This window comes from Hippopotamus amphibius, chromosome 1, assembly GCF_030028045.1.
Source record: "Hippopotamus amphibius kiboko isolate mHipAmp2 chromosome 1, mHipAmp2.hap2, whole genome shotgun sequence".
Classification (NCBI taxonomy): domain Eukaryota; kingdom Metazoa; phylum Chordata; class Mammalia; order Artiodactyla; family Hippopotamidae; genus Hippopotamus; species Hippopotamus amphibius.
Genome location: NC_080186.1, coordinates 34,157,435 through 34,184,749, shown reverse-complemented (window position 1 = coordinate 34,184,749; position 27,315 = coordinate 34,157,435). Strand labels below are relative to the sequence as shown.

General features: G+C 41.3%; 1 protein-coding gene across 1 annotated transcript in view; it reads left to right on the top strand.

Moving 5' to 3' along the window:
• ZMYND12 (zinc finger MYND-type containing 12) overlaps positions 1-21,036 on the top strand; it is a 35,443-nt gene extending 14,407 nt beyond the window's left edge. The window contains exons 4-8 of the mRNA XM_057746844.1: positions 4,722-4,891; positions 7,863-7,985; positions 16,522-16,633; positions 17,854-18,003; positions 20,712-21,036. Of these exons, the coding sequence (XP_057602827.1) occupies positions 4,722-4,891; positions 7,863-7,985; positions 16,522-16,633; positions 17,854-18,003; positions 20,712-20,833 (677 nt within the window). The 3' untranslated portion in view covers positions 20,834-21,036. The remainder of the gene's footprint in view (positions 1-4,721; positions 4,892-7,862; positions 7,986-16,521; positions 16,634-17,853; positions 18,004-20,711) is intronic.
• Positions 21,037-27,315: the final 6,279 nt, after the last annotated feature.

The window sequence follows — 27,315 nt, the reverse complement described above, 5'->3', positions numbered from 1 at the left end:
TCAGGTAGTGTGTCTTTGGTAGGCATATCACAGAAGTGATGCTGTGTTCTTCTCATCCTATCCTATAAGTTGGCACATGTTTTTGTTTTGTTCCATTATTGATAATGTTCATTTAAGTTACTTTATTAAGGTGGTGTCTGCCAGGCTTCTTCTCTATAAAGTTACTCTTTCCTCTCTTTGCAATTAATAGTATTTTGTAGAGAGGTATTTGAAACTACATAAATATCTCATTCCTCAACAAGCTTTCAATGAATTCATTTATTTATATCAACATAGACTGTTGTTTTCCTGTTTATTTATGGGTTACAGTCCATTATTATCATGTTGATGTTCAAACTGTCCTTGATTTGGCAAGTGGCAGCCCATCACACTGGTTTCTGTGTCTCTTCTTCTTCTTCTTCTTCTTTTTTTTTTTATTTTTTATTTTTTGGCTATGTGGCTTGCAGGATCTTAGTTCCTCGACGAGAGGTTGAACCTGCAGCCTAGGCAGAGAAAGCGTGGAGTCCTAACCACTGAACCACCAGGGAATTCCCTGCCCATTGTTCTTTGATCACGTATCACTTTCGGGCTTTCTGGAACGTACCTCCAAGGAGCCCTGATTTCTTTTAGTGGAAAATGGAATTTAGAAGCCAGGTGTTGTGCACTGGACATACGTGTTGCTATTGAGGTTTGGCTGCTCCCAGGCTTCTCATTGGACAGAATTAGGCAACATGTGGAAATATAATATGTGTGTATGTTATATGCACATTATTTCTAAATTTCTATCTCTGTGTCTATATCTGTATCTATATATGATCATGGGTCCATAGGAGAACATTTAAATGCACAGGGTTCCATCTCATTTTCCCCCAGTCTATATTTGTAGCTCCCTTCTCTTCCCTTCCCTTCCATTTTCACTGGTGTATTTATATACTTAATCAGTTACCCTGTGTGAGCCAACCTCCCATCTCCAGTCCTATCCTTTCCCCTTGCAGATGCCCTCCTGTCTTTTTGTGGACTCTGATTCCTGTTCTGGGATGCCTCTTCTGCATGGACCCCTCCTCACTGGTTTGGGCTCTGACTTCTCACACCAGGCCCCTTAGCTACAAGGATGCCCTCTTTACCCTACTTGATCTGACTCCCCATTCTAGACTGTCCCTCCCTGACAGCTAGTGAAAGAGCACTGGACAAGGAAATACAGTCCAGGCTCTGTTTATCTCTGACACTGGCTAGCTGTGGGATTTCCTGAAAAGTCACCCTGGCCTAAATCCCATCATCTTTCATCTGGATTACTACTTGCCAACTAGTCTCTGCACATCTTCCCTGGCCTCCCTCCAATCTGGTCTTCAGACAAAATGTGATCAAGTCAGTCCAATAAATAAAGATCAAGTTCCTAAAGCGACCTATCGGCCCTTGCTTGATCCAGCCTTTATGAATTCTCTCACCTCATCTCTTATTCTTTTGTCTCTCCCTTTCAGTTGTGTCGGCCTTCTCTCAGTTCCTCAGAAGCACTGTGATGCTTCCTTGTTCTGGAAGGTTGTTCTCTAGCCACTCTCCCCACTTCTCGTCCCCTTGCCTTCACCTAACTAACTCCTATTCATCCTTCAGGTCTCAGCTTGAGTCACCAGTCCCTGATTAGAACCCTTTCCCCAGCCCCCAGACTGGGTCAGTTCTCTTTTTATGTATCCACTTAGAAACCTCTTTCTTTTTTCTGGGCACTTACTTTGATAATAATTATACTTTTGTTGATGAGATTATTTAATTAAAGTTCCTCTCCTGCACTAGACTATAAGTTCAGGGAGAACTGGGACTATATCTCTTCTTACTCATCATAGTGTCTTTACATCCAGAACATTACTTAGTGCAGAGAAGGTACTCAAAAACTCCTCTCACAGAACCTGACACCTAGATGGGAACTATGTAAGCATTTGTTGAATCTGAGTCCTCGTCACAGGATTGTTTTGAGGATTAAATGAATTCGTGTGTAATGAACACAAAAGGGCTTCGCAAGCAGAAAAGTGCTGTCTAAATGGAAGGTTTCATTATAACTCCCACAGTTACTGATGTAACACCTTGGCAACCTTTTTGAAAGTCTAAATAAATCACATCCCCTGTGGACACGCCTCTCCCATCTTAGAGATTCCTCCAGACTGGAGTGGAAAATTAAGAGGCATTCATCATTTTTTATTTGAAAGTAAAACTTTGGAATTTTAACGCACTAGAGATGACATTTTCAGTAACACTTCAAAGAGGAGCCAGCTTATTCATCTTCCCCCACTGTTGTCAGTGCTTAGGAGTCAGTAAGGAATTCCAGCTCTTTACTAGTTGTGTGATCCTAGTCATCAAGCACTTGCTTACCTTAGGGCTCTCACACGTACCACCTGCAATGCTCGTTTCTCTCTCTTACACGGCTGATTTCTTTTCAACCTTCAGGTATCTGCTTAACTGCCACCTTCTCAGAGTGGTGCGCCCTAATCATCCAAAGTAGGTTTCTCCCTGCCTTTTTTGGTCACTGAGTTTCCTTCATTTCCTTGCTGGCACTTCAATTTTTGTTTCTTTACTGTGTAACGACTTCACTTGACTGTAAGCTCTTTAAGGTCAGGGAGCCAGCATGCACGGAGCATCTGGCAGAGTGGTAGAGACTCCACAGATTAGATGAATATAGGGTTGAATGAACGCGTGCAGTTTCCTCCTCTGATATTCTTTTGCAGGGTTGTTGGCAGATGCAGATGGCCTAGCCTAGTGTGAGGCAGGTCGAAGGCATAGTGGAAGTCAGGCCCTCGGTAAACAATTCCTTTTTCTTCCCCTGGGGTGCCTCACAGCCACACCTTTGAATCATCCCTGACTGTTTTATTCTGTGCTCCTTTACTTTCATCACCAAGTCCTGCAAAATCTTCCCCCATAATGTCAGATCTGCCACTAACCCAGTGTAAGCCTGCTGTCTCATCCTTAAGACAAGCACTGCTGCTCCTTAATTGGCCATCCTTTCTCTCTCTACTGCATATACTCTGAAAGTCATCCTTTAGAATAGTCTCACTTCCTTTGGCAACTTTATGTCCCTGTTACCACTACTCCATCCCTACACCTCTCCAGGTAAGCACTATATGTAGGAGGGCATGCCTGAACTTACCCACTGGTCACAATCTTCGTTCTGACCTGCTTGTCACAGCTTGTTCTTCTTACCTCATTATATCCTGCTCTCTGAATTTGCAGTCTTGTAGTTTTTTTCTTGCGAATATGCTTTTTCCTTTGGGACTGATACTTGTTTAGACATGGTTCAGCTTAGCCTGGAGGCCTTCTGTTTTTCAGCAATACCTCCATAAATGAGAACTGGACAATGAAAAATTTTAATTTCCAATATATATTAATGCCCTCTACCAATTTTTCCCCCATCTAAATATCTTAGCTAAGAGTCATTTGCTTCTTTAAAGTTGAGAAGACCTCAGTCTAAAGCTCTTATTTTTTAGACAAAACCCAGGTAGAAAATGTGGCTTGCCTATTTAATTAGCATGAGCCAAGATCATGGGCCAAGGCCTCTTGATTCTGATCTAATATTTTCCCATTTTAGTGTGAGCATCAGTCAGGCAAAGCTACTTGCTACCTCTTGTTGACTGCTTCTTCCTCACCTCTCCTCCTGTAATTCAGTGACGTAGGATCACAACTAGAATAAAGCAATGCTTACATATGAAGCAGGCCTGGGGGAAGCACCAAGAAGAACAGAAGGTTGACTTGTGAAGGTCCATGTCTTCATCTCCTGACCCTTTATTGACGATGCCATTTCTGCTGCAGCATCCATCACACAGAACACTTCACATGCAGGGCGTGTCACCTGCTCTGCAGAATGTTCTCAGAGTACTTTTCTGCTCACTTCTGACAACCTCCCTAGGAGGCAAGCAAGTAGGCAGGAAACTGTGATGTATCTTCACAGCTAAACAAAAAGGTTTAAGTGTCAAGAGTATCTGAATATTAGAAATAAAGGTGACTTTCACTTAACCATGTGAAATGGTTAACCACATAACCATTCTAGCTCCTAAATGTCTCTTTTATCTACTCCTTCTTCATTTGCTGCCTTAGTTCAGGCTCCTAGTACTTGCCTGAACTATTTCATAAGTCTTCTAGTGAGTGTTTCACTCTTCTTCCTCCCCTCTGGTCTCTCCTCCACATAGTTCCAGAGGACTCTTCTAAATCTAAATCCAGTTCTTGCTCCCTTTCTGAAAATCCTCTAATTGTATCCACATGCATCAAGCTCCTTGGCACGACTTACTAAGCCCTCCATGATCTGTGCCCTGCCTACCTCTGGAGGCTCATTTCCTGCCACTCAGTCCCTTACACTTTGTGCTCTAGCATCACAGACCAATCCATGTTTAGTTCTCTAAACATAGTATGATATCTCATACTTCTGTGACTTTGCATATGTGTTAATTCTGCCTGGGATGCCCTCCCTTCTTTAACTATCTGGAAAACTTATATTCATCCTCAAAACCTAGCTCAGACTTTTCTGACTATCTTAGCTTGGCTGCTATAACAAATACCATAGACTGGGTGGCTTAAACAACAAACATTTATTTCTCACAGTTCTGGAGGCTATTATGAATAGGCTGCTAGGGACATTCATGTACAAGTTTTTGTGTGTCAATAAGTATGTAAGTCAACAAATAAATAAGTGAATGGATGATGACTCATACTTCATCATGTGTTCTCTGGCCAGGATATGAATTATAATCTTTATTTCTTTTGGGCAGGTCTGGGCCGGATCGTCCAGGCTGAGGAATATCTATCCCAAGCCCAGTGGACAGTCCTTAAATCAACTGAATGTAGTTATGCCACCCACTCCTTACTGCACCGCAACCTGGGACTTCTCTACATCGCTAAGGAAAACTATGAGGAAGCCCGTTATCATCTGGCCAATGATGTAAACAAACTATAACACCTGAAAGTTTCTGACAACAGCTCTATGTAGTTGTTGTTTGTTGTTGTTTTCTTTTTACTGAGCATTTCTCTGAAACTTTCTGTTTACAGCTGTGGTGGAGTATTAGCAAGAACGCAATTCTAACGACCTGTGTTCAAGACTTTCCACTTTCTGCCCGTGCATCCTTGTCTAGGTCACATCACTTCCTAAGCCTCGGTGGCTCTGAGGATGATAAAGGGAGGCAGAAGAGCATCCTGGCTAAGAGCAGGGCTTCACTTCCGGTCCCAGCTCTGCCATTTCACCAGCCACCTAGACTTGGATAAATTATTTAATGTCATTCACTACCTGGAAGACCGAAACCATAAAATGTCTCTGCCTCATTGGGTCATTGCAGTGATAAAGAAGAGGGCAGTACATGTGCAGTACTTTGGCTATTATTTTTATAAATAACATCACCGTCTCTACTTCAGTGTGTGGTTATTAAGTTCAAATGAGCTGGAGGCATATGAAAGTGCTCTATAAAGCTCTGTACAGATGTTAGATAGGATGACGAGGGTGATGACTGAGCTATTCTTCCAAAGGTCATGAGGTTTCTATTAGGATTTCAGCACTGGACAATATTACCAAAGGGAAGAGTTCCTGAGCCTGAAATCTGGATGAGCTTAGGGTCAGACTGCAGTCTCTGTGCAGGTTGGGTCTCTTTTCAGCCTCTCCACTGGGCTGTCCTCCCCCTGATTGCCTGCCACCGCACGCTGCCCCGCAATTTGCTGGAAACATTGTTGTGCTGGTTATTCTCTATACCCCCTTACCCCAAATGCACTCTCTGCCCTACTCTGCCCCTGGGAGGCTGGCCTCTGTGGACTACGCAAACTGGACTCCATTGCTCTCTGGCCTCGGTTGGGTTTGGAGAGTGAGAGGCATGGCAGAGAGTGGAGGTTGGGAACAGAGAAAGGTTGGGGTATTTGCTCTCTCTGCTGCCTTTCTGCATCAGCCCAGTTCTGGCAGGGCCAGTGTTCCTCATGGCCATAGCTCCTCAGGTAGCCTTCTTCCACAGCTCTGGCTCTTGCTGGGCCCTGGTAACCCTGCTTTCTCCCCTGGTTTTCTGAAGAGTTGGAGTCGTAACAGTCTCTTACTGTTGTAGTCCCTAATGTTTCATTAACTCTTGTTGGTTCCTTACCCCTTCCATATCCCTGTAAATAGTCCTTTCATTAAACTGTCCTCAGGAAATACTTGTGAGGGTGCCATCTGCTTCCACCTAGGAGCCTGACCAATGCACTTCTTTTTTTTTTTTTTAACATCTTTATTGGATTATAATTGCTTTACAATGTTGTGTTAGTTCCTGTGGTACAACAAAGTGAATCAGCTAAATGTATACACATATCCCCTCCCTCTTGAGCCTCCCTCCCACCCTCCCCATCCCACCCCTCTAGGCGGTCACAAAGCACCAAGCTTATCTCCCTGTGCTATGCAGCAACTTCCCTCTAGCTATCTGTTTTACACATGGTAGTGTATATATGTCAATACTACTCTCTCAATTCATCCCAGCCTCCCCTTACCCCACTGTGTCCACAAGTCTGTTCTCTATGTCTGCATCTCTATTCCTGCCCTGCAGCTAGGTTCATCAGTACCATTTTTCTAGATTCCATATATATGCATTAATATGTGGTATTTGTTTTTCTCTTTCTGACTTACTTCCTTCTGTATGACAGACTCTAGGTCCATCCACCTCACTACCAATGACTCAATTTTGTTCCTTTTATGGCTGAGTAATATTCCATTTTCTATATGTGCCATGTCTTCTTTATCTATTCATCTGTTGACGGGCATTTAGGTTGCTTCCATGACCTGGCTATTGTAAATAGTGCTGCAATGAACATTGTGGTACATGTATCTTTTTGAATTATGATTTTCTCAGGGTATATGCCCCCAGTGCACTTCTTCATTCGTGTTTGCTCTTTATACTCTACAGCCTCCAACAAATCAAGCAGAATCACATTCTGTCTGAGCTCGGCCACATAGTTAAGAATTAGATCAAGCTCAAATTCCTCAGCCTAATTAAAAAAAAAAACCCACCACAGCGTTACTGATACATACCATAAAATTCAATGGTATGTACAATTAAGTATACAATTCAGTGATTTTTAGTAAACTTACAGAGTTGCATATCCATGAACATAATTCAGTTTCACCCTAAAGAGAGCCCTCATATCCACCTGTAATCATTTCTCATTCCCACTTTTGATCTCTCTAAATTTACCTTTCTTTTGGACATTTAATATAAACAAGAATGATATGCGGTCTTTTGCATCTTTCTCTCACTTAATAATTGTTTTGAGATTCACCCATTTGTTGTGTATATATCAATACTTTATTCCTTCTATCACTGACTATCATCTGGGTGTATCACAATTTGTTTCCCATTCACCAGTTGATGAACATTTGAGTTGTTTCCATTTTTTATCTATTATGAATAATACTTTTATGAATATTTGCGTACAAGTCTTTGTGTGAAGACATGTCTTCATTTCTCTTGTGTATATGCCTAAGAATAGAATTAATGGGTCATGTGGTAAAACTATGTTTAATTTTTTGAGGACTGGCAAACTATCTTCCATAAAGGCTGCATCATTTATATTCCCACCGACAATGTACGAGGCTTCCATTTTTGCCACATCTTTGCCAATATGTGTTACTGTCTGTCTTTTTGATTAGAGCATTTCTAGTGTGTACGAAGATGTGTATCTCATTATGGGTTTTATTTTGCGTTTTCTTAGTGACTAATAATGTTGAGCATCATTTCATATGCTTATTAGCCATTGGTGTATCTTTTTGATGACATGTCTGTTCAGATCCTTTGCCCATTTTTTAATTGAGCTGTTGTAAAAGTTCTTTATAGATTCCAGATACAAGTCCTTTATAAGACATAAGATTTACAAAGAAAACTCAAGCACTCACTTTCTTCCTTCTGTTATAGATTTATTTTGCCAGTTGTGCATTTGGAACAGAGCACATCAGGACTTCGGGAGGCTACTTCCACCTGGCTAATATCTTCTATGGCCTTAAAAAGTTGGACCTGGCAGACACATTGTATACCAAGGTGAGCTGGGGAATATGGGAGCTGAGTCTTGATATTTAGGCCTTGTATCTTACACCTGGTGTCAGACCATTCATGAGAAGTTCGAGGCACCGAGAGATGAAGTGACTTGCCGAAGGTCACATAGCTGGATACATGATATATTCCACTTTTCCTTGTTCCTGTTTCTCCATTATCAAAGTAGTTTAGTCCTTAGCATCCATAGAGCAATTAACAAATAATAAATTCTGGGTCAATAAGAACTAAACCCAGACATAGTCTTGCAGTCTGGGGGAGAGTGTCCTGCTGTGAGAGAGCACGGAAGCTCTGCACCCTTTCCCCAGACCTTGCCCTATGCATCGCTTCCATTTGGCTGTTCCTCTTTGTAACAAAAATAAGGCACAATTGGCTTCAGGATACAAGCTTTAAAACCCTCTCCAGAGGAGAAAATATGGCGGCTAAGTAGAGGGACGTGGAATGCATCCCTCTCCACAGATGCATTGGGAATGCACCAAAAGATGCAATAATTCCCACAAGAACCAACTGAACACCAGCAAATGACCTTGGACACCAGAAAGGACCTCAAGGATCCCGTCATAACCGGTAGGGAGGCATCTACGACAGCTCAAATAGGGTGCAGCGGCTGAGCTGTGGCAGACGGGAGGGAGTGAGAAACACACGAAGGGTCCACACCACAGCTCAGTGTTCCCAGACTGAGACATTGCTTCACAGCTGAACAGAGGGTCCTGGAGCGGGAGCGTGGGAACCGAGAGCTGGTTCATGGTAAGAAAAATTGTTGCCAGTGAGGAGATGGACTGAGAGGACAGGAGGGAAGAGGTCTGCAGTGAGGAGTGCCTGCCCCGAGAGCTGCCCAGCCATGATGGCAGCTGGATGCTGCTGGCTCACGGGCATTGGGGAGGAGCCGCGGGCATAGCCTCTCTCTTTCAGCGCCTGCAACAGGCAGTGGAGGGACCCCTGTGGGCCATCTATGGCACTCAGGGATAACAAGGACCCTCAGGCCCTCAGACAGGGCTAGCTTAAGGCCCCGGCAGGCAGCCGAGAGCAGGCTTGGAACACCAGCAGCAGGGAGGCTGTCGAGAACAAAACAACCCAGAGAGAGGCCCAACTCTGAGACATTCTATTTACACCTGAGCCACCTGTGTCCCTCTGCAACAGGCGCCTCCAAGCCCGACTGAAACAACAGTGTGCCACTGCTCACACACTCCCAGGGGAAGGAGCCACTATTGTACCCTCTCCCTCCCCACACACCAACGCTTACAAATGAACAATAAAGGAATCTCTGCTGGTCACAGAATAATACAAAAAACCCAAGACGAGTAGAAGGACACTTACAGCTGAGATTCTAAGGAAACCCAGAAATATTAGTATCAATTCTATTGAATTGGTCCATTCTGGGGTCAGTTCTAGTTTTTTTTTTTTTCTTTATTAATTACGATCTTAGTCCTAAGGGATATGCAAGTTTTATAACATATTTTTTATTCTATTTTTTATTCTATTTTTATTTTTAGCCTTTTTATATACTTCTATTTCTAGCTAAGTTTTTTTGGTATGGACTATATATTTCTCCTACCTTCTTTTCATCTCTATCTTTTATACATTTCTATTCCTTTCTTTTTATTTGCATATTTCCAGTCACACTACACTCTTCTGTTCCCCTGTCTTCCATCTATTTTTAGTTTATTTTATCTTAACAAACTTATAAGCAACACTATTGATCTGCTCAGACTCCTTGCTCTATTCTCCAGATGACACACTGCCTTGGTATTTAACATTAGGTTTTTGTCTTTCTCTTAGTTCTTAGTACAATTATCTAATTTCATTCTGAGAATCTCCATTCTGTCAGGTGGTACTCTAGCTCTTTTTTATATTTGATCCTAGCTTTCAATGTCTCCCTTGATTTGTGTTGTATGTGTAAGGTGTTATTTGTTTGTTTTTGCTTTTGTTTCTGTTTTGTTCTGTTTTGGTTTTCAATTTCTGTTGGTTTTCTCTTTGAATATCTGATAGCATACTGGGGTTCTTCTGTCAGGTCTTTCTAGTGCCTTATGCCCTATTGGATCCAGTAATTGTGTGTCTTATACATGTGTGTGTTTCCTAGACTTAGTATTTGTTTGACCCAACACTCGGCCATTAGTCTGGGGCTTGGACAGTCTTCTATAAATCCCTCTATTGCCGGGACAAGCAACCCCAGGAGTTTGGACTACCATGAGGAAACAAAGAAACACCATGCAGGCAAAGGAGCAGGAAAAAAACTCACAAGACCAAATAAATGAAGAGGAAATAGGAAAAATGCCTGAAAAAGAATTCAGAGTAATGATAGTAAAAATGATACAAAATCTCAATAACAAAATAGAGAAAGTACAAGAAACAGTTCATAAGAACTCAGAAGAACTAAAGAACAAACAAACAGCAATGGATAACAAAATAACTGAAATTAAAAATACTCTAGTTGGTATAACCAGCAGAATGACTGAGGCAGAAGAACGAATAAGTGAGTTGGAAGAGAGAATGGGGGAAATAACTGCCACAGAGCAGGAAAAAGAAAAAAGAATAAAAAGAATGGAAGACAGTCTCAGAGACCTCGGTGACAACATTAAGCGTACCAACATTCGAATCATAGGCATCCCAGAAGAAGAAGAAAAAAAGAAAGGGTCTGAGAAAATATTTGAAGAGGTTATAGTGGAAAACTTCCCCAACATGGGAAAGGAAATAATTAACCAAGTCCAAGAAGCACAGAGAGTCCTATACAGAATAAACCCAAGGAGAAATACACCAAGGCACATATTAATCAAACTAATGACAATTAAACACAAAGAAAAAATATTAAAAGCAGCAAGAGAAAAGCAACAAATAACATATAAGGGAAAACCCATCAGGATAACAGCTGACCTTTCTACAGAAACTCTGCAGGCCAGAAGGGAATGGCAGGATATACTGAAAGTCCTGAAAGAGAAAAACCTACAGCCAAGAATACTCTGCCCAGCAAGAATCTCATTCAGATTTGATGGAGAAATCAAAAGCTTTCCAGACAAGCAAAAGTTAAGAGAATTCAGCACCACCAAACCAGCCTTACAACAAATGCTAAAGGAACTTCTCTAAGTAGGAAACACAAGAAAAGGAAAACACCTACAAATACAAACCCACAACAATTAAGAAAATGGTTTTAGAAACACACATGTCAATAATCACCTTAGATGTAAATGGATTAAATGCTCTAACCAAAAGACACAGACTGGCTGAATGGACACCAAAACAAGACCCTTCTATACGCTGCCTACAAGAAACCCACTTCAGACCAAGGGATACATATAGACTGAAAGTAAAGGGATGGAAAAAGATATTCCATGCAAATGGAAGTCAAAAGAAAGCTGGAGTAGCAATACTCATATCAGACAAATTAGACTTTAAAGTAAAGACTATTACAAGAGACAAGGAAGGACACTACATAATGATCAAGGGATCCATCCAAGAAGAAGATATCACAATGGTAAATATCTATGCCCCCAATATAGGAGCACCTCAATACATAAGGCAAATGCTAACAGCCATAAAAGGGGAATTCGACAGTAATGTAATAATAGTGGGAGACTTGAACTCCCCACTTACATCAATGGACAGATCATCCAAACAGAAAATAAATACACACAAGCTTTAAATGACACATTAGACCATCTCAACTTCACTGATATTTATAGGACATTCCATCCAAAAACGACAGAATACACCTTCTTCTCAAGTGCACATGGAACATTTTCCAGGATAGATCACATCTTGGGTCACAAATCAAACCTCAGCAAATTCAAGAAAATTGAAATCATATCAAGCACCTTCTCTGACCACAGCACCATGAGACTAGATATCAATTACAGGAAAAAAACTGCAAAAAATACAAACACATGGAGGCTAAACAATTCACTATTAAACAACCAAGAAATCATTAAAGAAATCAAAGAGGAAATCAAAAAATATCTAGAAACAAATGACAATGAAAACACAACAACCCAAAACCTATGGGATGCAGCAAAAGCAGTTCTAAGAGGGAAGTTTATAGCAATACAGTCCTACCTTAAGAAACAAGAAAATTATCGAATAAACAACCTAACCTTACACCTAAAACAATTAGAGAAAGAAGAACAAAGAAACCCCAAAGTAAGCAAAAGGAAAGAAATCATAAAGATCAGGGCAGAAATAAATGAAAAAGAAAGGAAGGAAGCAATAGCAACAATTAATGAAACTAAAAGCTGGTTCTTTGAGAAGATAAACAAAGTTGATAAACCATTAGCCAGGCTCATCAAGAAAAAAAGGGAGAAGATGCAAATCAACAGAATTAGAAATGAAAAAGGAGAAGTAACAACGGACAACACAGAAATACAAAAGATCATGAGAGACTACTACAAGCAACTATATGCCAATAAATTGGATAATCTAGAAGAAATGGATAAACTCTTAGAAAAATACAATCTTCCAAGACTAAACCAGGAAGAAATAGAAACTATGAACAGACAAATCACAAGGATGGAAATTGAGGCATTGATTAAAAAATCTCCCAACAAACAAAAGCCCAGGGCCAGATGGATTCACGGGCGAATTCTATTAAACATTTAGAGAAGAGCTAACACCTATCTTTCTCAAGCTCTTCCAAAATATAGCAGAAGGAGGAACACTCCCAAACGCATTCTACGAGGCCACCATCACCCTGATACCAAAACCAGGCAAAGATGTCACAAAAAAAGAAAATTACAGGCCAATATCACTGATGAATATAGATGCAAAAATCCTCAACAAAATACTAGCTAACAGAATCCAACAGCACATAAAAAAAATCATACACCATGATCAAGTGGGGTTTATCCCTGCAATGCAAGGATTCTTCAATACATGCAAATCAATCAACATGATACATCATATCAACAAAGTGAAGGATAAAAACCATATGATCATCTCAATAGGTGCAGAAAAAGCTTTTGACAAAATTCAACATCCATTTATGATAAAAGCTCTCCAGAAAATGGGCATAGAAGGAAATTACCTCAACATAATAAAAACCATATATGAGAAACCAACAGCCAACATCATTCTAAATGGTGAAAAACTGAAAGAATTCCCTCTAAGAACAGGAACAAGACAAGGGTGTCCACTCTCACCATTATTATTCAACATAGTTTTGGAAGTTTTAGCCACAGCAATCAGAGAAGGAAATGAAATAAAAGGAATCCAAATTGGAAAAGAAGAAGTAAAATTGTCACTCTTTGCAGATGACATGATATTATATATAGAAAACCCTAAAGACTCTACCAGAAAACTGCTAGCACTAATTGATGAGTTTAGTAAAGTAGCAGGATACAAAATTAATGCACAGAAATCTCTTGCATTCCTATACAGTAACAACGAAAGAACAGAAAGAGAAATTAAGGAAACTATCCCATTTACCACTGCAACAAAAAGAATAAAATACCTAGGAGTAAACCTGCCTAAGGAGGCAAAAGATCTGTATGCAGAAAACTTTATGACACTGATAAAAGAAATCAAAGACGACACAAACAGATGGAGGGACATACCATGTTCCTGGATTGGAAGAATCAGCATAGTGAAAATCACTGTACTACCCAAAGCAATTTAAAGATTCAGTGCAATCCCTATCAAATTACCAATGGCATTTTTCACAGAACTAGAGCAAGAAATCTTATGATTTGTATGGAAATGCGAAAGACCCCAAAAAGCCAAAGCAATCTAGAGAAGGAAAAATGGAGTTGGTGGAATCAGGCTTCCTGACTTCAAACTATACTACAAGGCCATAGTGATCAAGACAGTATGGTACTGGCACAAAAATAGAAAGGAAGATCAATGGAATAGAATAGAGAACTCAGAGGTAAGCCCAAACACATATGGGTACCTTATCTTTGACAAAGGAGGCAAGAATACACAATGGAAAAAAGACAGCCTCTTCAATAAGTGGTGCTGGGACAATTGGACAGCTACATGTAAAAGAATGAAATTAGAACACTTCCTAACACCATAGACAAAAATAAACTCCAGATGAATTAAAGACCCAAATGTAAGGCCAGACACTATAAAACTCCTAGAGGAAAACATAGGCAGAACACTCTATGACATACATCAAAGCAAGATCCTTTTTGACCCACCTACTAGAATCATGGAAATGAAATCAAGAATAAACAAATGGGACCTCATGAAACTTAAAAGCTTTTGCACAGCAAAAGAAACCATAAACAAGACAAGAAGGCAACCCTCAGAATGGGAAAAAATAGTTGCCAACGAAACAACAGACAAAGGATTAACCTGCAAAATATACAAGCAGCTCATGCAGCTTAATACCAAAAAAGCAAATAACCCAATCCACAAATGGGCAGAAGACCTATATAGACATTTCTCCAAAGAAGACATACAGATGGCCAACAAACACATGAAAAGTTGCTCAACATCACTAATTATCAGAGAAATGCAAGTCAAAGCCACAATGAGGTATCACCTCACACCAATCAGAATGGCCATCATCACAAAATCTGGAAACAACAAATGTTGGAGAGGGTGTGGAGAAAAGGGAACTCTCCTGCACTGTTGGTGGGACTGTAAGTTGGTACAGCCACTATGGAAAACAGTTTGGAGGTTCCTTAAAAAGCTACAAATAGAACTACCATATGATCCAGTCATCCCACTACTGGGTATATTATATCCAGAGAAAACCATAATCCCAAAAGAAACATGTACCATAATGTTTATTGCAGCACTATTTACAGTAGCCAGAACATGGAAGCAACCTAAATGCCCATCAACAAATGAATGGATAAAGAAGATGTGGCATATATATACAATGGAATATTACTCAGCTATAAAAAGGAATGAGATGGAGCTATATGTAATGAGGTGGATAGACCTAGAGTCTGTCATACAGAGTGAAGTAAGTCAGAAGGAGAAAGACAAATATTGTATGCTAACTCATATATACGGAATCTAAAAATGGTACTGATGAACTCAGTGACAAGACAAGAACAAGGACGCAGATGCAGAGAATGGACTGGAGATCTCGAGGTTTGGGAGTGCGGGAAGCTGAGACGAAGTGAGAGAGTAGCATAGACATATATATACTACCAACTGTAAAATAGATAGCCAGTGGGAAGTTGCTGCATAACAAAGGGAGTTCAACTTGAGGATGGATGATGCCTTAGAGGACTGGGATGGGCAGGGTGGAGGGGAGTAGAGGGAGGGAGGGAATATGGGGATATGTGTATAAATACAGATGATTGACCTTGGTGTACCTCAAAAACTGGTACAAGAGTGTAAAACAATTATATTCCAATAAAAAAAAATAAAGTAAAAAAATAAAATAAAAAAAGAACCAAACCACTCCAAATAGACTGCAATGTACTGTCACATCCCTAGGAGCAAGCTAATGTGGGCATGTCAAGGTGTGAGATAGAGGAGGAGATGAGGTGGGGTTTTTTTTGTTGTTTCTTTGTTTTTCTTCAAAATTTATTTATTTATTTTTATTTTTTATTAATTGGCTGCATTGGGTCTTCGTTGCTGTGCAGGCTTTCTGTATTGCGGAGAATGGGGGCTACTCTTTATTGCAGGGCATAGGTTTCTTATTGTGGTGGCTTCTCTTTGTTGTGGAACACAGGCTCTAGGCACTTGGGCTTCAGTAGTTGTGGTGCGTGGGCTCAATAGTTGTGGCTCGCAGGCTCTAGAGTATAGGCTCAGAAATTGTGGCACACGAGCTTAGTTGCTCCACAGCATGTGGGATCTTCCCGGACCAGGGATCGCACCCCTGTCCCCTGCATTGGCAGGCAGATTCTTAACAACTGCGCCACTAGGCCCGGAGATGAGGTTTTTAAGTGAAATTGATTGTTGAAAGGTCCTGTGAAGGGATCAGAGAACATGAAAGTACTTTAAAATGTCCACATTTACTTGTGAAAGATTTTAAACTGTTTTCAATATATTAAAATGTTGGTTATTTTCATATAATAACATCTTACTTAGCAAACAACCATTTCTGTGTGTGATATAGGCGCTCACGTGGTGACTGTTATTCATATTTTAGACCCACTTCTGAGGAAAAGGTATTGTGGTGTAGCTGAAGAAAAATGAGCTTTGGAATCAGGCAGACTTAAATTTAAATCCTGTCTGCGCCACATAGCAGCTCTTACCAAAAGTCAAGTGTGATCTTAACTTTTCTGAGCCTCAGTTTATCTATCCGTGAGGTGTGAGTAACAAGAATATGACCTCAATTGGGATGCTGGAGGATGTAAAGGTAGTTGTATGTGCTCAACACCTGGTAGCCATTGTAATTAGACTTCACCAGGGCTGTCCCCAGATCAGCCCTCCAGGTGCCTTTTGCAGCCCAACACTTGTCACACTTACCTTGGCCAAGCACATTTGGTCTCCTAAGGCTCCCCCTGCCTTCAGGCACAATGAGAGAGGGAGTCTGCAGATAGTCAGGAGGTGTGGCCAGAGGTCCAGTGCTGGCTGGTCCAACGGCTAACGTCCAGCCTGCTTGTCTGATTACGATCTCCTTTCCCAACAGGTCTCGGAGATCTGGAATAAATATTTGAACGATCGCTCTCAAGTCCTCTCACAGGCTCGCATCCAACAAATAGATCTGCTGGGCAAACGATTTGAGACTGACACTGGCTTGGGTAAGCGGCAGTTCTCCCTAGGAAGCAGAGCAGTGACTTCATGTCTTCTGATCCACAAACTTTGCCCCTAAGAGGGAGAGCAGCTGTCCCTGTCATGGGGCACAACAGTGCCATCTTCCCATTTTGCAGATGGACAAACTGAGATGGGGGCTCAAAGAGATTTGACCAGCTTTGGGAAGAATTCAGGTCCCTAGCATCACACACAGCCTTGCAAGGGGGTTAGAGAGATTTGGAGAAAAGAAAGGCCCTGCCAGAGCCCCCTGAGATTTCTGCAGAGCATCCTTTTTTAATGTGTTACCCCTCCAGGAGTCATAAGTGGCGGAAGACTCCACACGGGAGTCCCATTGCTCATTCGTTCGGGTGCCTTATCCCCTTCCTTCACTGGACAGTGAGTGTCTCAGTGTCAGGGCTAAGTCTGATTCATCTCTCTACCCCCAGCTCAGCAGAGGGCTAAGTAAGGGCTTGGTCCAGCGTCATTCACTCTGAGATCATACAAAGAGATGGAGGATCTAGTTTCTGCTCAAAAGGGGCATAATAGTGTACTGGGTAAGACAGAAACTATGTGAAAGAAAACTTCTACAAGTACAAGTTATATTATAAGATGAGCCCCAGAATGAAGAGGTGAGGACAGTTGGATGGTGTTGCAAGGCGGAAGACCTCTTGGAGGAGAAGTTTTGAGCTAAGATTCAAAAAATCAATAACATTATTGAATTTTCTGTCATTATAAATGTGGTTCATGTTAAAGCAGAAAAGTTGAAAATCATAGCTATCCAAAGACCACCAACCTTAACACTATAGTGTATGTCTTTTTTGTCTTTTCTCTCTAAGCTTAGCCTCACATGGGGACAGCAGAAAGGCTATTGCTTAAGCATCTTTGCATTTGGGGAAGAAGAATTAAGGTGCTGTGGCTGCCAGAAGCCCTGACTCCCTCCTCTTGCTATAGAATGGAAGCTGAGTCGGACCCAAGGAATCCACCACGACAAATGCCCTTTATTGGGGGCCTAAGCGATCTAGTTTAGGACTCTGAAGGAAAGAAAGCTAAGCAACTCTGGCACTTGTAGGAATGCGCCTTTTTTTAGGTTACTCTGATAATGATAGGCCAGGCAGAGCTGGTGAACTGCCTGAAGGCCAGGTGCCCTGAGGGCTTGGTGCTTAGCCCTGAGGGCAGACGCGGCTGCCCCAGGCCTGTTTCTTCTTTCCTCCCTTTCTCTCCATTGCAGATGAAGCCCAGGAAGCAGAGGCCATTCAGATCCTGACTTCAATCTTGAACATTCGAGAATCTACATCTGACAAAGCCCCCGAAAAAACGATCTTTATTCTGAAAATCCTGTTCACGCTTTACTACCTGATGATGAATTCGTCAAAGGCAAGTTCCCCTAGAAAAGCAGCACGTCTGAAATGGAGGAAGAAATTCCTCTAGTTGAATTCAGCAGTTTTGCCCAACTGCACAAGCTTTCGCCCTCAGAGTAAGCCCTCACTCCAAAAAAGGCTCAGATGCTCAAGGCGTTTCTCCTGTGTTGAGTCCAGCCTGCACAGTGAAAATGGGATTGCCTTCTTCCCTCGAGGGGGCCGCCCTAGGGTTGCACAGGTACACTGAGGCTAGAGCAGTGCTGGGAAGCCTGCAGGGCAGAAGGCCTCTGGGGAGGCCTTGGGGAAGTGGAGTGGCGGGCTCTAACTACCCTCAGGTAGTGAGTTCCCTGTTGCTGGAGGGATCCAGGCAGAAATCACTCAGAAGGTAATCGTTTTTGAGTGTTATTACATGCCAGTCACTAGCCTAAGGACTTTACGTGAATTATCACATGTAATTCTTCTTTTACAATTTTATTTATTTATTTATTTACTTATTTATTTATTGGCTGTGTCTGGTCTTAGATGCGGCATTTGGGATCTTCATTGCGGCAGGCGGGATTTTTATTTTTTTTAATTCTTTTTTTATAAATTTATTTATTTATTTATTTACTGGCTGTGTTGGGTCTTCATTGCTGCACACGGGCTTTCTCTAGTTGCGGCAAATAGGGGCTTCTCTTGTTGCGGCGCGCGGGCTCTAAGCACATGGGCTTAGTTGCTCCATGACATGTGGGATCTTCCTGGAGCAGGGATCGAACTCGTGTCACCTGCATTGGCGGTAGATTCTTAACCACCGCACCACCTAGGAAGCCCTAGCATGCGGGATCTTTTCATTTTGGCATTCGGGTTCTTCGTTGTAGTGCGTGGGCTTCTCTAGCTGTGGCGTGCAGGTTTTCACTCTGTAGTTGTGGCGTGAGCTCCAGAGCACACGGGCTCTGTAGTTTGCAGCATGCAGGTGCTCTAGTTGAGGCACACGAGCTCAGTAGTTGTGGCTCGTGGGCTTAGTTGCCCTGCGGCATGTGGGATCTTAGTTCACCGACCAGGGATTGAACCCTCATCCCCTGTATTGGAAGGCAGATTCTTCACCACTGGACCATCAGGGGAGTCCCATCACATTTAATTCTCATACTAACTTTACAAAGAAGGTATTTTATTATTCGTACTTTACAGATAAGGAAACTGAGGAACAGAGGGAATCCATTATTGGCCCAATTTCTTATGGACACTAAGTGGTAAATCTCAGGGTTCTTGACTTATTGATTGACTGATCCACTCATTCATTCAGGTATTTACTGAGCTTCTACCATTTGCAAGGCATGGTTCTAGGGACTGGGGTGCAGAGGTGAACCACCAGCCAAGTGCCCTATTTCCAAGTAACTTACGTTTTTCTGGAGGAGAGGAAGTCACAATAAACAAGTAAACATATAAATATGTAATATAATGTCAGAGAGTGAAAAGCACTACAGAGAAAAATAAAGCAGTCCAGGGGAGAGAGGAGGGAGGGCTGGCTGGAGGAAGCCTTTCAGTGTGGGTGACATGGGAAAATTTAAGATGTCCTTCCCCCACTCCCTTTCTCTCTTCCTTTCTTCAGCAAACTTTTACTAAGCACCTACTGTACACCGGGGCCTGGAGGAGCTCCCGGTCAGTGGGTTATAATAAAGTGTGATAGCAAAGCCCAGGGCACTGTGGGAGCATGAAGGAAGGACAGCGACCCTATGTGAGATGGGGGTGAGAGGGGTTAGGGTACAGGGAAACATTTCCATTGCATTTCCGAGTTTACAGTGGACAAAGCCTCTTTTCCACATTTCAGGGTCCCATTTTCTGCCCAAGGAAGTCATTCCCCCAAGGTGTGTTAAGGGCGTTAGGTCTACAAGAGGTCCTTAGAGAAAAGGGACACCTCTATCTACTCAGGATTGATGCCTCGCTTCCTTCAGGTCTGGACTCAGATGTCTGCTTTTCAACAAGGCTCTCCCTGCTCTCTGAAATGGCAAACCCCCACTGCCACCACTAATGCTTCCTGTCCCCCTTCCTATTTTATTTTTTTCCTTAGCATGAATCACTATTTAAGGCACCATTGTACTTTATTTGTCTGGTTTATTGCCTCTCTCCCCTACTGTATTGAAATTTCACAAGTGTAGGAATTTCTGCCTATAGTCACAATACTTGGAGCATAGTCGCCTTTCAATAAATATTTATTGAAAGAAAGTAAGAAGGGAAAAATGGAAGAAAGGAAGGAAAGTTGGAAGGAAGGAAGGAAAGATGGAAGGAAGGAAGGCAAGAAGGAAGGAAGGAAAAAAGAGGAAAAGAAGGGGGGCAGGGAGGGAGGAAGGGCAAGCCAGAGTCTGTCCCAAGACGTCCTATGAAGCCTCTGTCCAAGTCAAGACTCTGGGCTACATGGCCCCCCAGATGGCAGTGTACCTTTCACCCGTATGCCTCCCAATGTTGGTTCAAAAGGCTCTGAAACATAGAAAAGAAGCTTTGTCCACTGTAAACTCAGAAATTCACAGGCCACGTCTCCCTGTTCCCTATCCCCTCTCACCCTCATCCCACACATGTGGCCAACTGTGAAGACCCAGTGTGTGTTCACAAGTTTCCACAAAGAACTCTGTGGCTGGTGTGAGAAGCTGAAGGGTCCTTTCCTGTGCTTCTGGGGGCGAGCAGAGATGGGGCTTCTCATGTAATGCTTTTCTGGGACAACTTCCTTTTGTCACTGCAATTCTATTTCAGGCAGAGGAATATGCCACGAGAGGCCTCGATCTAGCCAAAGAACAGCAGCTCAGTGTCCATGAACAAAACGCCATTCAAGACTTACTAAATCTCATCTCCGCGGAGGAAGCTCAACCCATTACTTAGTGACCCATGAGCTCCGCATCAGGGACTGTTGAGCATCTAATGTATTCCAGCCTTGCACAGCTGCTCTGAGGTGCTATGAACTGCTGAAGTGCCCACCTTCTTCCCCTGGGACTGTACTCATAGCTGTGTTTTTATTGTTACACAACACATGTTGGGGAATATAGAGCTTTTGGCATAGAAATCAGTAAAACTCTTGTTTATCATGACTTTGTATGACTTTGAATAATGTGCTGTCAGTTCACTAACAAGGTATTTGTAATTAAACTGCAAATAGTTTATCCTATTTCTCAGAGGTCTCCCAGTGACACATGCTTCATAGATCTTTGCCAAAGAAAGGGGTAGGGCATACAGCTACATTGGAATAAAGTTTCTCTATTCTACTGTAATTAAGTTAGAGTTCATCTGAAGTAGATTTTGATTAAAATGCCCATTATAATTCCTAGAGCAATCACTCAGAAAATTACTCTGAAAAACAGTTAAAATCAACAAAGAAATTAAAATGGTACGCTAGGAAAGATCTAGGTAATGGAAAAGAAGGCAGTAATGGAGTGGAGGAATGGAGGAGCAAAAAGGATGTGAGACATACAGAAAACAAATAGCAAAATGCAGGCATAAATTGTAGGTCTTTGCCAGACAAGGCCCCTGAGCCTTTCAAGGACCTGTCAGAGAGTTTTATATTCCTCATTTAAATTAATTCACTCAGGCACACATAATAAAAATATGGCAGATGGCCACCCTGCCCCTGCAGGTCTAGGTAAAATCTGCTTGTGGCATTCTTATACGAGGGTGAGTCAAAAATTATCTGCACTCTGGCTATAGAATTTATTTTAATTAACTTTTAGAAAAGACACATCATTTTTCAACATAATCTCCTTGCTTTTCAATACACTTTGTCCATCTGTCAACAAGGTTTCATATTCCTTCATTAAAAAATGTTTTAGGCTGAGTTGCGAGCCACAAATACAGCGCTGTCTTCTTTGTTAGAAGTGAGTCTTCGTCCTCCTAGGGCTGCTTTTAGGTAACCAAACAGGTGAAGGTCTGATGGAGCAAGATCAGGACTATAGAGAGGATGCTTTAACACCTCAAAATGAAGTTTTTGCAGAGTGTCGACCGTGTGGGCAGAAGTGTGCAGACATGCATTGCTGTGCAAGATCACAACACCCTTGGACAGCAGTCCTCTGCGTTTAATCTGAAGTTTAGGCTTCAGCTCTTCAATAAGCATCTCTAGCCATTCATACACACTTCTTCATGACAAAACACTTTCTCCATACTGTGCACGAAGTCTTCAATAAATAATGGCACCAGGTACACCCTCAGACCACAAAAAATGAATCACTGCACACTGCCCTTCTTTCGTGCAGATCTCAAGTGGGGCATCCATTTTTGCTTGCACCACAAGCAACCTGATGTAACACATTCACACCTGCACAGCAGTGACTGGGGAGACAGTAGCCTTAAACAGAAAGTGCTGATAAGGCAGTGCGGGCAACAGAAGTTTTAATATAACCGGAGTGCAGATCATTTTTGACTCACCCTTGTACTTCTTCAAGATGGCTATGAAGTTCCAGGGCCTTACTTTTCTACTGGTCTCTCACTCCAATTTTTAGCTTCAATTACATTCTCACTCTTCACATCTTGTCTTGTAGCTGTTTCTTTTTTCATCTCTTTAGGGACACAACCCGCCTTTTTTTGTTTTTGGGTTTTTTGTTTCTTTGAGGGAGGGATTTTATTTACAAATTTTTTATTGGGGTATAGTTGTTTTACAATGTTGTTTTAGTTTCTACTGTACAGCAAAGTGGAGTTCCCTGTGCTGTACAGCAGGTTCTCATTAATTATCTGTCAAACTCTTCTTGATTCTCACCTCCTAACCCTAAATATGAGCCAGCTCTTTCAAATAGATATTGAATGAAGACTAGGGAAGTGAGGAGAAGGATCAATGGCTCTTCAGCAAATAATTTAAAAGAAAATATTAGAACTTCCTTATTCTAAAAATGTCCTTCAAAGTCCATTTCATGAAACTCTAGTTCTCTTGTTTACCGTAGCCATTGGCCCCTTTCTCTGTTGTCCCCCCTCCCTTATCTGTTTTCTGTTCTCTCCACCACTGAATCCTTGTTCATGAATCCTTCCCCATTGAGTAGATCTATAAAATTACTGTTTCAGTTTTTTGTTCCTATTGACTGATTTTCCTCTTGGTTATGGCCCATAATTTTCTGCTTTTTCATATCATGGCTAGTAATTTAATTTTCTACTTTCCTAACACTTGCATTTAAAGCTATAAATTGTCCTCTAAATTACCGCTTTCATTGATCCCACATATTATGAAGTGCATTTTTATTATAATTTGCTCTAAATACTACTTAATTTTTTATGACTCATGGGTCATTTAGAAGTATGATTCTTAATTTCTAAAAGATGGTGACTTTAATTACATCTTTGTTGTTTGCCAGCTTAGCTGTATTGAGAACATAAGATACTCTGTCAAATTCTGTACAAGTTTGACTTTTAGGAGTAGTTTGGGGTGTGCTGTATGGCCCAAAATATGGTTAATATGTATTTGTAAATGTTCTGTGTGTGCTTGAAAAGAATGGAGTTATTGGGCACAGTGACCTATATATGTCCATTAAGTCAATTTTTTTTCATATTTTCAAACTCTGCATCTCCTTGCTGAATTTTTTATTTATTTCTGAGAAAGGTATATAAAATCCATCCAGTATGATTGTGGCTATATCTGTTTCCTTGTAGTTCTATCAATTTTTGCTTTACATATTTTGGGGCTTGGTTATTAGGCAAATACAAATTCAAATGTTATATTTTCCTGGTGAACTGAATCATTATTTTTTTTAAGATTTATTTTATTATTTATTTGTTTATTTTTGTCTGCATAGGGTCTTCATTGCTAAGTGTAGGCTTTCTCTAGTTGTGGCGAGTGGGGGCTACTCTTCGTTGTGGTGCACGGGCTTTTCACTGCAGTGGCTTCTCTTGTTGCAGAGCATGGGCTCTAGGTACGCAGGCTTCAGTAGTTGTGGCTCCCAGGCTCTAGAGCACAGGCTCAGAAGTTGTGGCGCATGGGCTTAGTTGCTCTGCAGCATGTGGGATCTTCCCGGCCCAGGGATTGAAACTGTGTCCCCTGCATTGGCGGGCGGATTCTTTTTTTTTTAATTTTTTTTTTTTTTTTTTTGGCGCATGGGTTTAGTTGCTCCACAGCATGTGGGATCTTCCTGGAGCAGGGATCAAACCCGTGTCCTCTGCATTGGCAGGCGGATTCTTAACCACTGCGCCACCTAGGAAGCCCCTGGCGGGTGGATTCTTAACCACTGTGCCACTAGGGAAGTCCCTGAATCATTATTTTTTATATTATGAAGTGACCTTAGAGTCTGATATTTTGGTCTGGTATTAACATAGCTATGCCTACTATTTCCTCTTGGGCTGGATTGCTTGTTATTAGCTAGGTGCTATCACTCACCTCTGCTTCAAAGGAGAAGCTTGGAACTACAATTCCCAGTATCTCCTTTTATTTATTTAATTTTATTATTATTATTTTTTAATTATATATATATATATATATATATATATATATATATATATATATATGTTTTTTTTTTTTTTTGGCTGCATTGGGTCTTCGTTGCCACACAGGCTTTCTCTAGTTGTGGCAAGTAGGGGTTACTCCTTGTTGTGGTGCACGGGTTTCTCAGTGCGGTGGCTTCTCTTGTTGCAGAGCACAGGCTCTAGGAGCATGGGCTTCAGTAGTTGCAGCATGCAGGCTCAGTAGTTGTGGCAAGCAGGCTCTAGAGTGCAGGCTCAGTAGTTGTGGCATACAGGCTTAGTTGCTCTGCAGCATGTGGGATCTTCCCAGACCAGGGATTGAACCTGTGTCCCCTGCATTGGCATACAGATTCTTAACCACTGTGCCACCAGGGAAGTCCTTCTCCTTTTATGATTCTGGATTAGATTCAGCCAATGAGGGGCAACTTCACAAGATTTGGAAGCCAGATGAGAAAGAGCAGCCGTTAATATTCCTGAGAATCACCCACTGTTGCTTTCCTGAAAGCAGATTTCTTATGAAAGCAGCTTGCTGACCTTTGCTTCCTGATAACCCAGCCATTTCCAAGATTGTGTAAGATTCTAATCCCCTGAATTAAATAAATCTCTTTACTCAAAATGCTGAGAGAGGCTTCTGTTTTCCTGACTAAACCCTGACTGCACTTAGTATTTCTTCTTGCAACCTTTCACTTTCAAACAATCTATACCCTTATGTTTTGGATGTATCTCTTGCAAAAATAGCATAGTTAGAGGTTTTCATATCTGTAATTTTAAAAGAATCATTTAGTCAATTTACATTTTATTTATATGCTAAATTGTTTGGTTTTAAACCTATTATTTTGTGCCTTGTATTTGTACTGCACATTCTATTTTCCTTCTTCTTTCTTTTGGATTGATTATATATTTTTTCTCATTCCATTTTCTACCTTCCCACCCCACCCCCAACCCCGTCGGCGAGTTTGTAGGTTACACATTGTGTTTCTGTTAAGTGATTACTCCAGAAATTCAAATATTCATCCCTAACTTATCTAAGTCTAAAGTTATTCAGGATGTTTACCCTCACCCTGGACAATACAAGGGCTTTAAAACCTTTAAACACCATTTGCTTCCCCCTAACTTATGTATTATTATTGTTATTTATTTCAAGTGTATCTTAAACCCATAAATCACAATTATTATTATTTTATAAAGTCATCATGTGCTTCGTGCTTTTCACACCCTCTGTGGGGGCTCAAATTACTGATAAATCCTTTACTATTTCCTACAGTGAGGGTTTGCTGATGGCAAATTCTCAGATTATCTTTCTTTCACTAATCTGATAATGTTTCATTTTGCCCTCTTTTTTCGACTCATCAATGAAAATATATTTCACTTTCATACATGGTACAGTGATGCAGGACATAGTTTTAATTCTGAAGATCTCTGTGAAAAGTGATTTACTTGACCCCAAATGGTATATGCAGGTTCAAGAGAACCAGGAGTTCTGGGGAGATAAGAGTATCTCTTATCTTTCTATCAGGTAATCTTTCCCAAGCATCTGCAGCAGAATTTGCAGGTGTGGAGCTGAGGCATCATCTCTGAAAGACCTGGCTAAATTTTTTCTACTAACAAGCACATATGCACTGTGATTACGTATGTGCAATTGCAATACAAATTATATCATGTTGTCCATGAAACTTTATCTAACAAAAATTCACACTGAGTAGTTGCTCTGAGTACCCACTCTCCAATATTTTATCAATGCACAGCTTTGGACTTGTGCTGTGCCATAGGTCCTCAGATGACTAAGATTAGAACCAAGGTGCTCTACCACCAGTAGGTAGATATACTATAGATATACATAGATATATACATGGTGCAAGTGAGGTTTCTGTATTCACGATGGTTCTATGAAGCACAATATCTCTCAAGAGCAAGAGGTCAAAAAAAACACACATCTGGCAAAGTAGAAGCTTCAAAAAAGATGATGAAGCATTACTTGAATGACAAGCCACGGCATCATTTTGTTTGCTAGCAAAAATACGTCTCTCCTGATATTCATCAAGATCGATGGTGATGAGATGGAGATAAATATTTTATTTAATATATATGCTTACACAGGCACAGTTTCAATAGGTGATAAATACTTAAATAAACAGCAACAGGTTTTAAAAGCATATAAGCAAGGTTACTATCGAGATCAGGATATAAAACCGAGATGATATATTATAAATGTTGTCCCTTGTTTGCAAACCTTTCTAAGGATTGTAGAAACAATCCTAGAACATCTTTTTTTTTAAAATTTTATTATTTTTTGGCTATGTTGGGTCTTAGTTGTGGCACATGGGATGTTCACTGAGGCATGTGGGATCTTTCATTGCAGTGCCCAGGCTTCTCTCTAGTTATGGCATGCAGGCTCCAGAGCACGTGGGCTCTGTAGTTTGTGGCACGAAGTCTCTCTAGTTGAAGCGTGTGAGCTCAGTAGTTGTGGCGCGTTGGCTTATTTGCCCTGCGGCATGTGGGACCTATTTCCCTGACCAGGGATTGAACCCATGTCCCCTGCATTGGAAGGCGGATTCTTTACCCTGGACCACCAGGGTAGTTCCAGTCCTATAACATCTTAATGAACAAAGGAGAAAAGTTTTCTCCGAAAAAAGACTATTCAGAGTGTGAAAGTCACGTTTCACCACAAGGAACAAAACTGGATATGGAGGATAAGGAAGACCGCGGCCAGAAACGACTCTTGGACTGTGTTTTCTTTCCTTCTGGTGCTTGGCCTTGTGCCCTTAGGTGAGGAGGCCCTTGAAGTGTGTGGGAGAGAGAGAAAAATGTGAATCCAGACTGGGGCGTGGTGAGTGTAAGATACTTATGAGACGTTTGAGGGGAGATGAAAAGGCAGTCACCTGGACATGCAATCTGACATTAAGAAGTCTTGTTTCAAGAGAGACATTTGAGAGCAC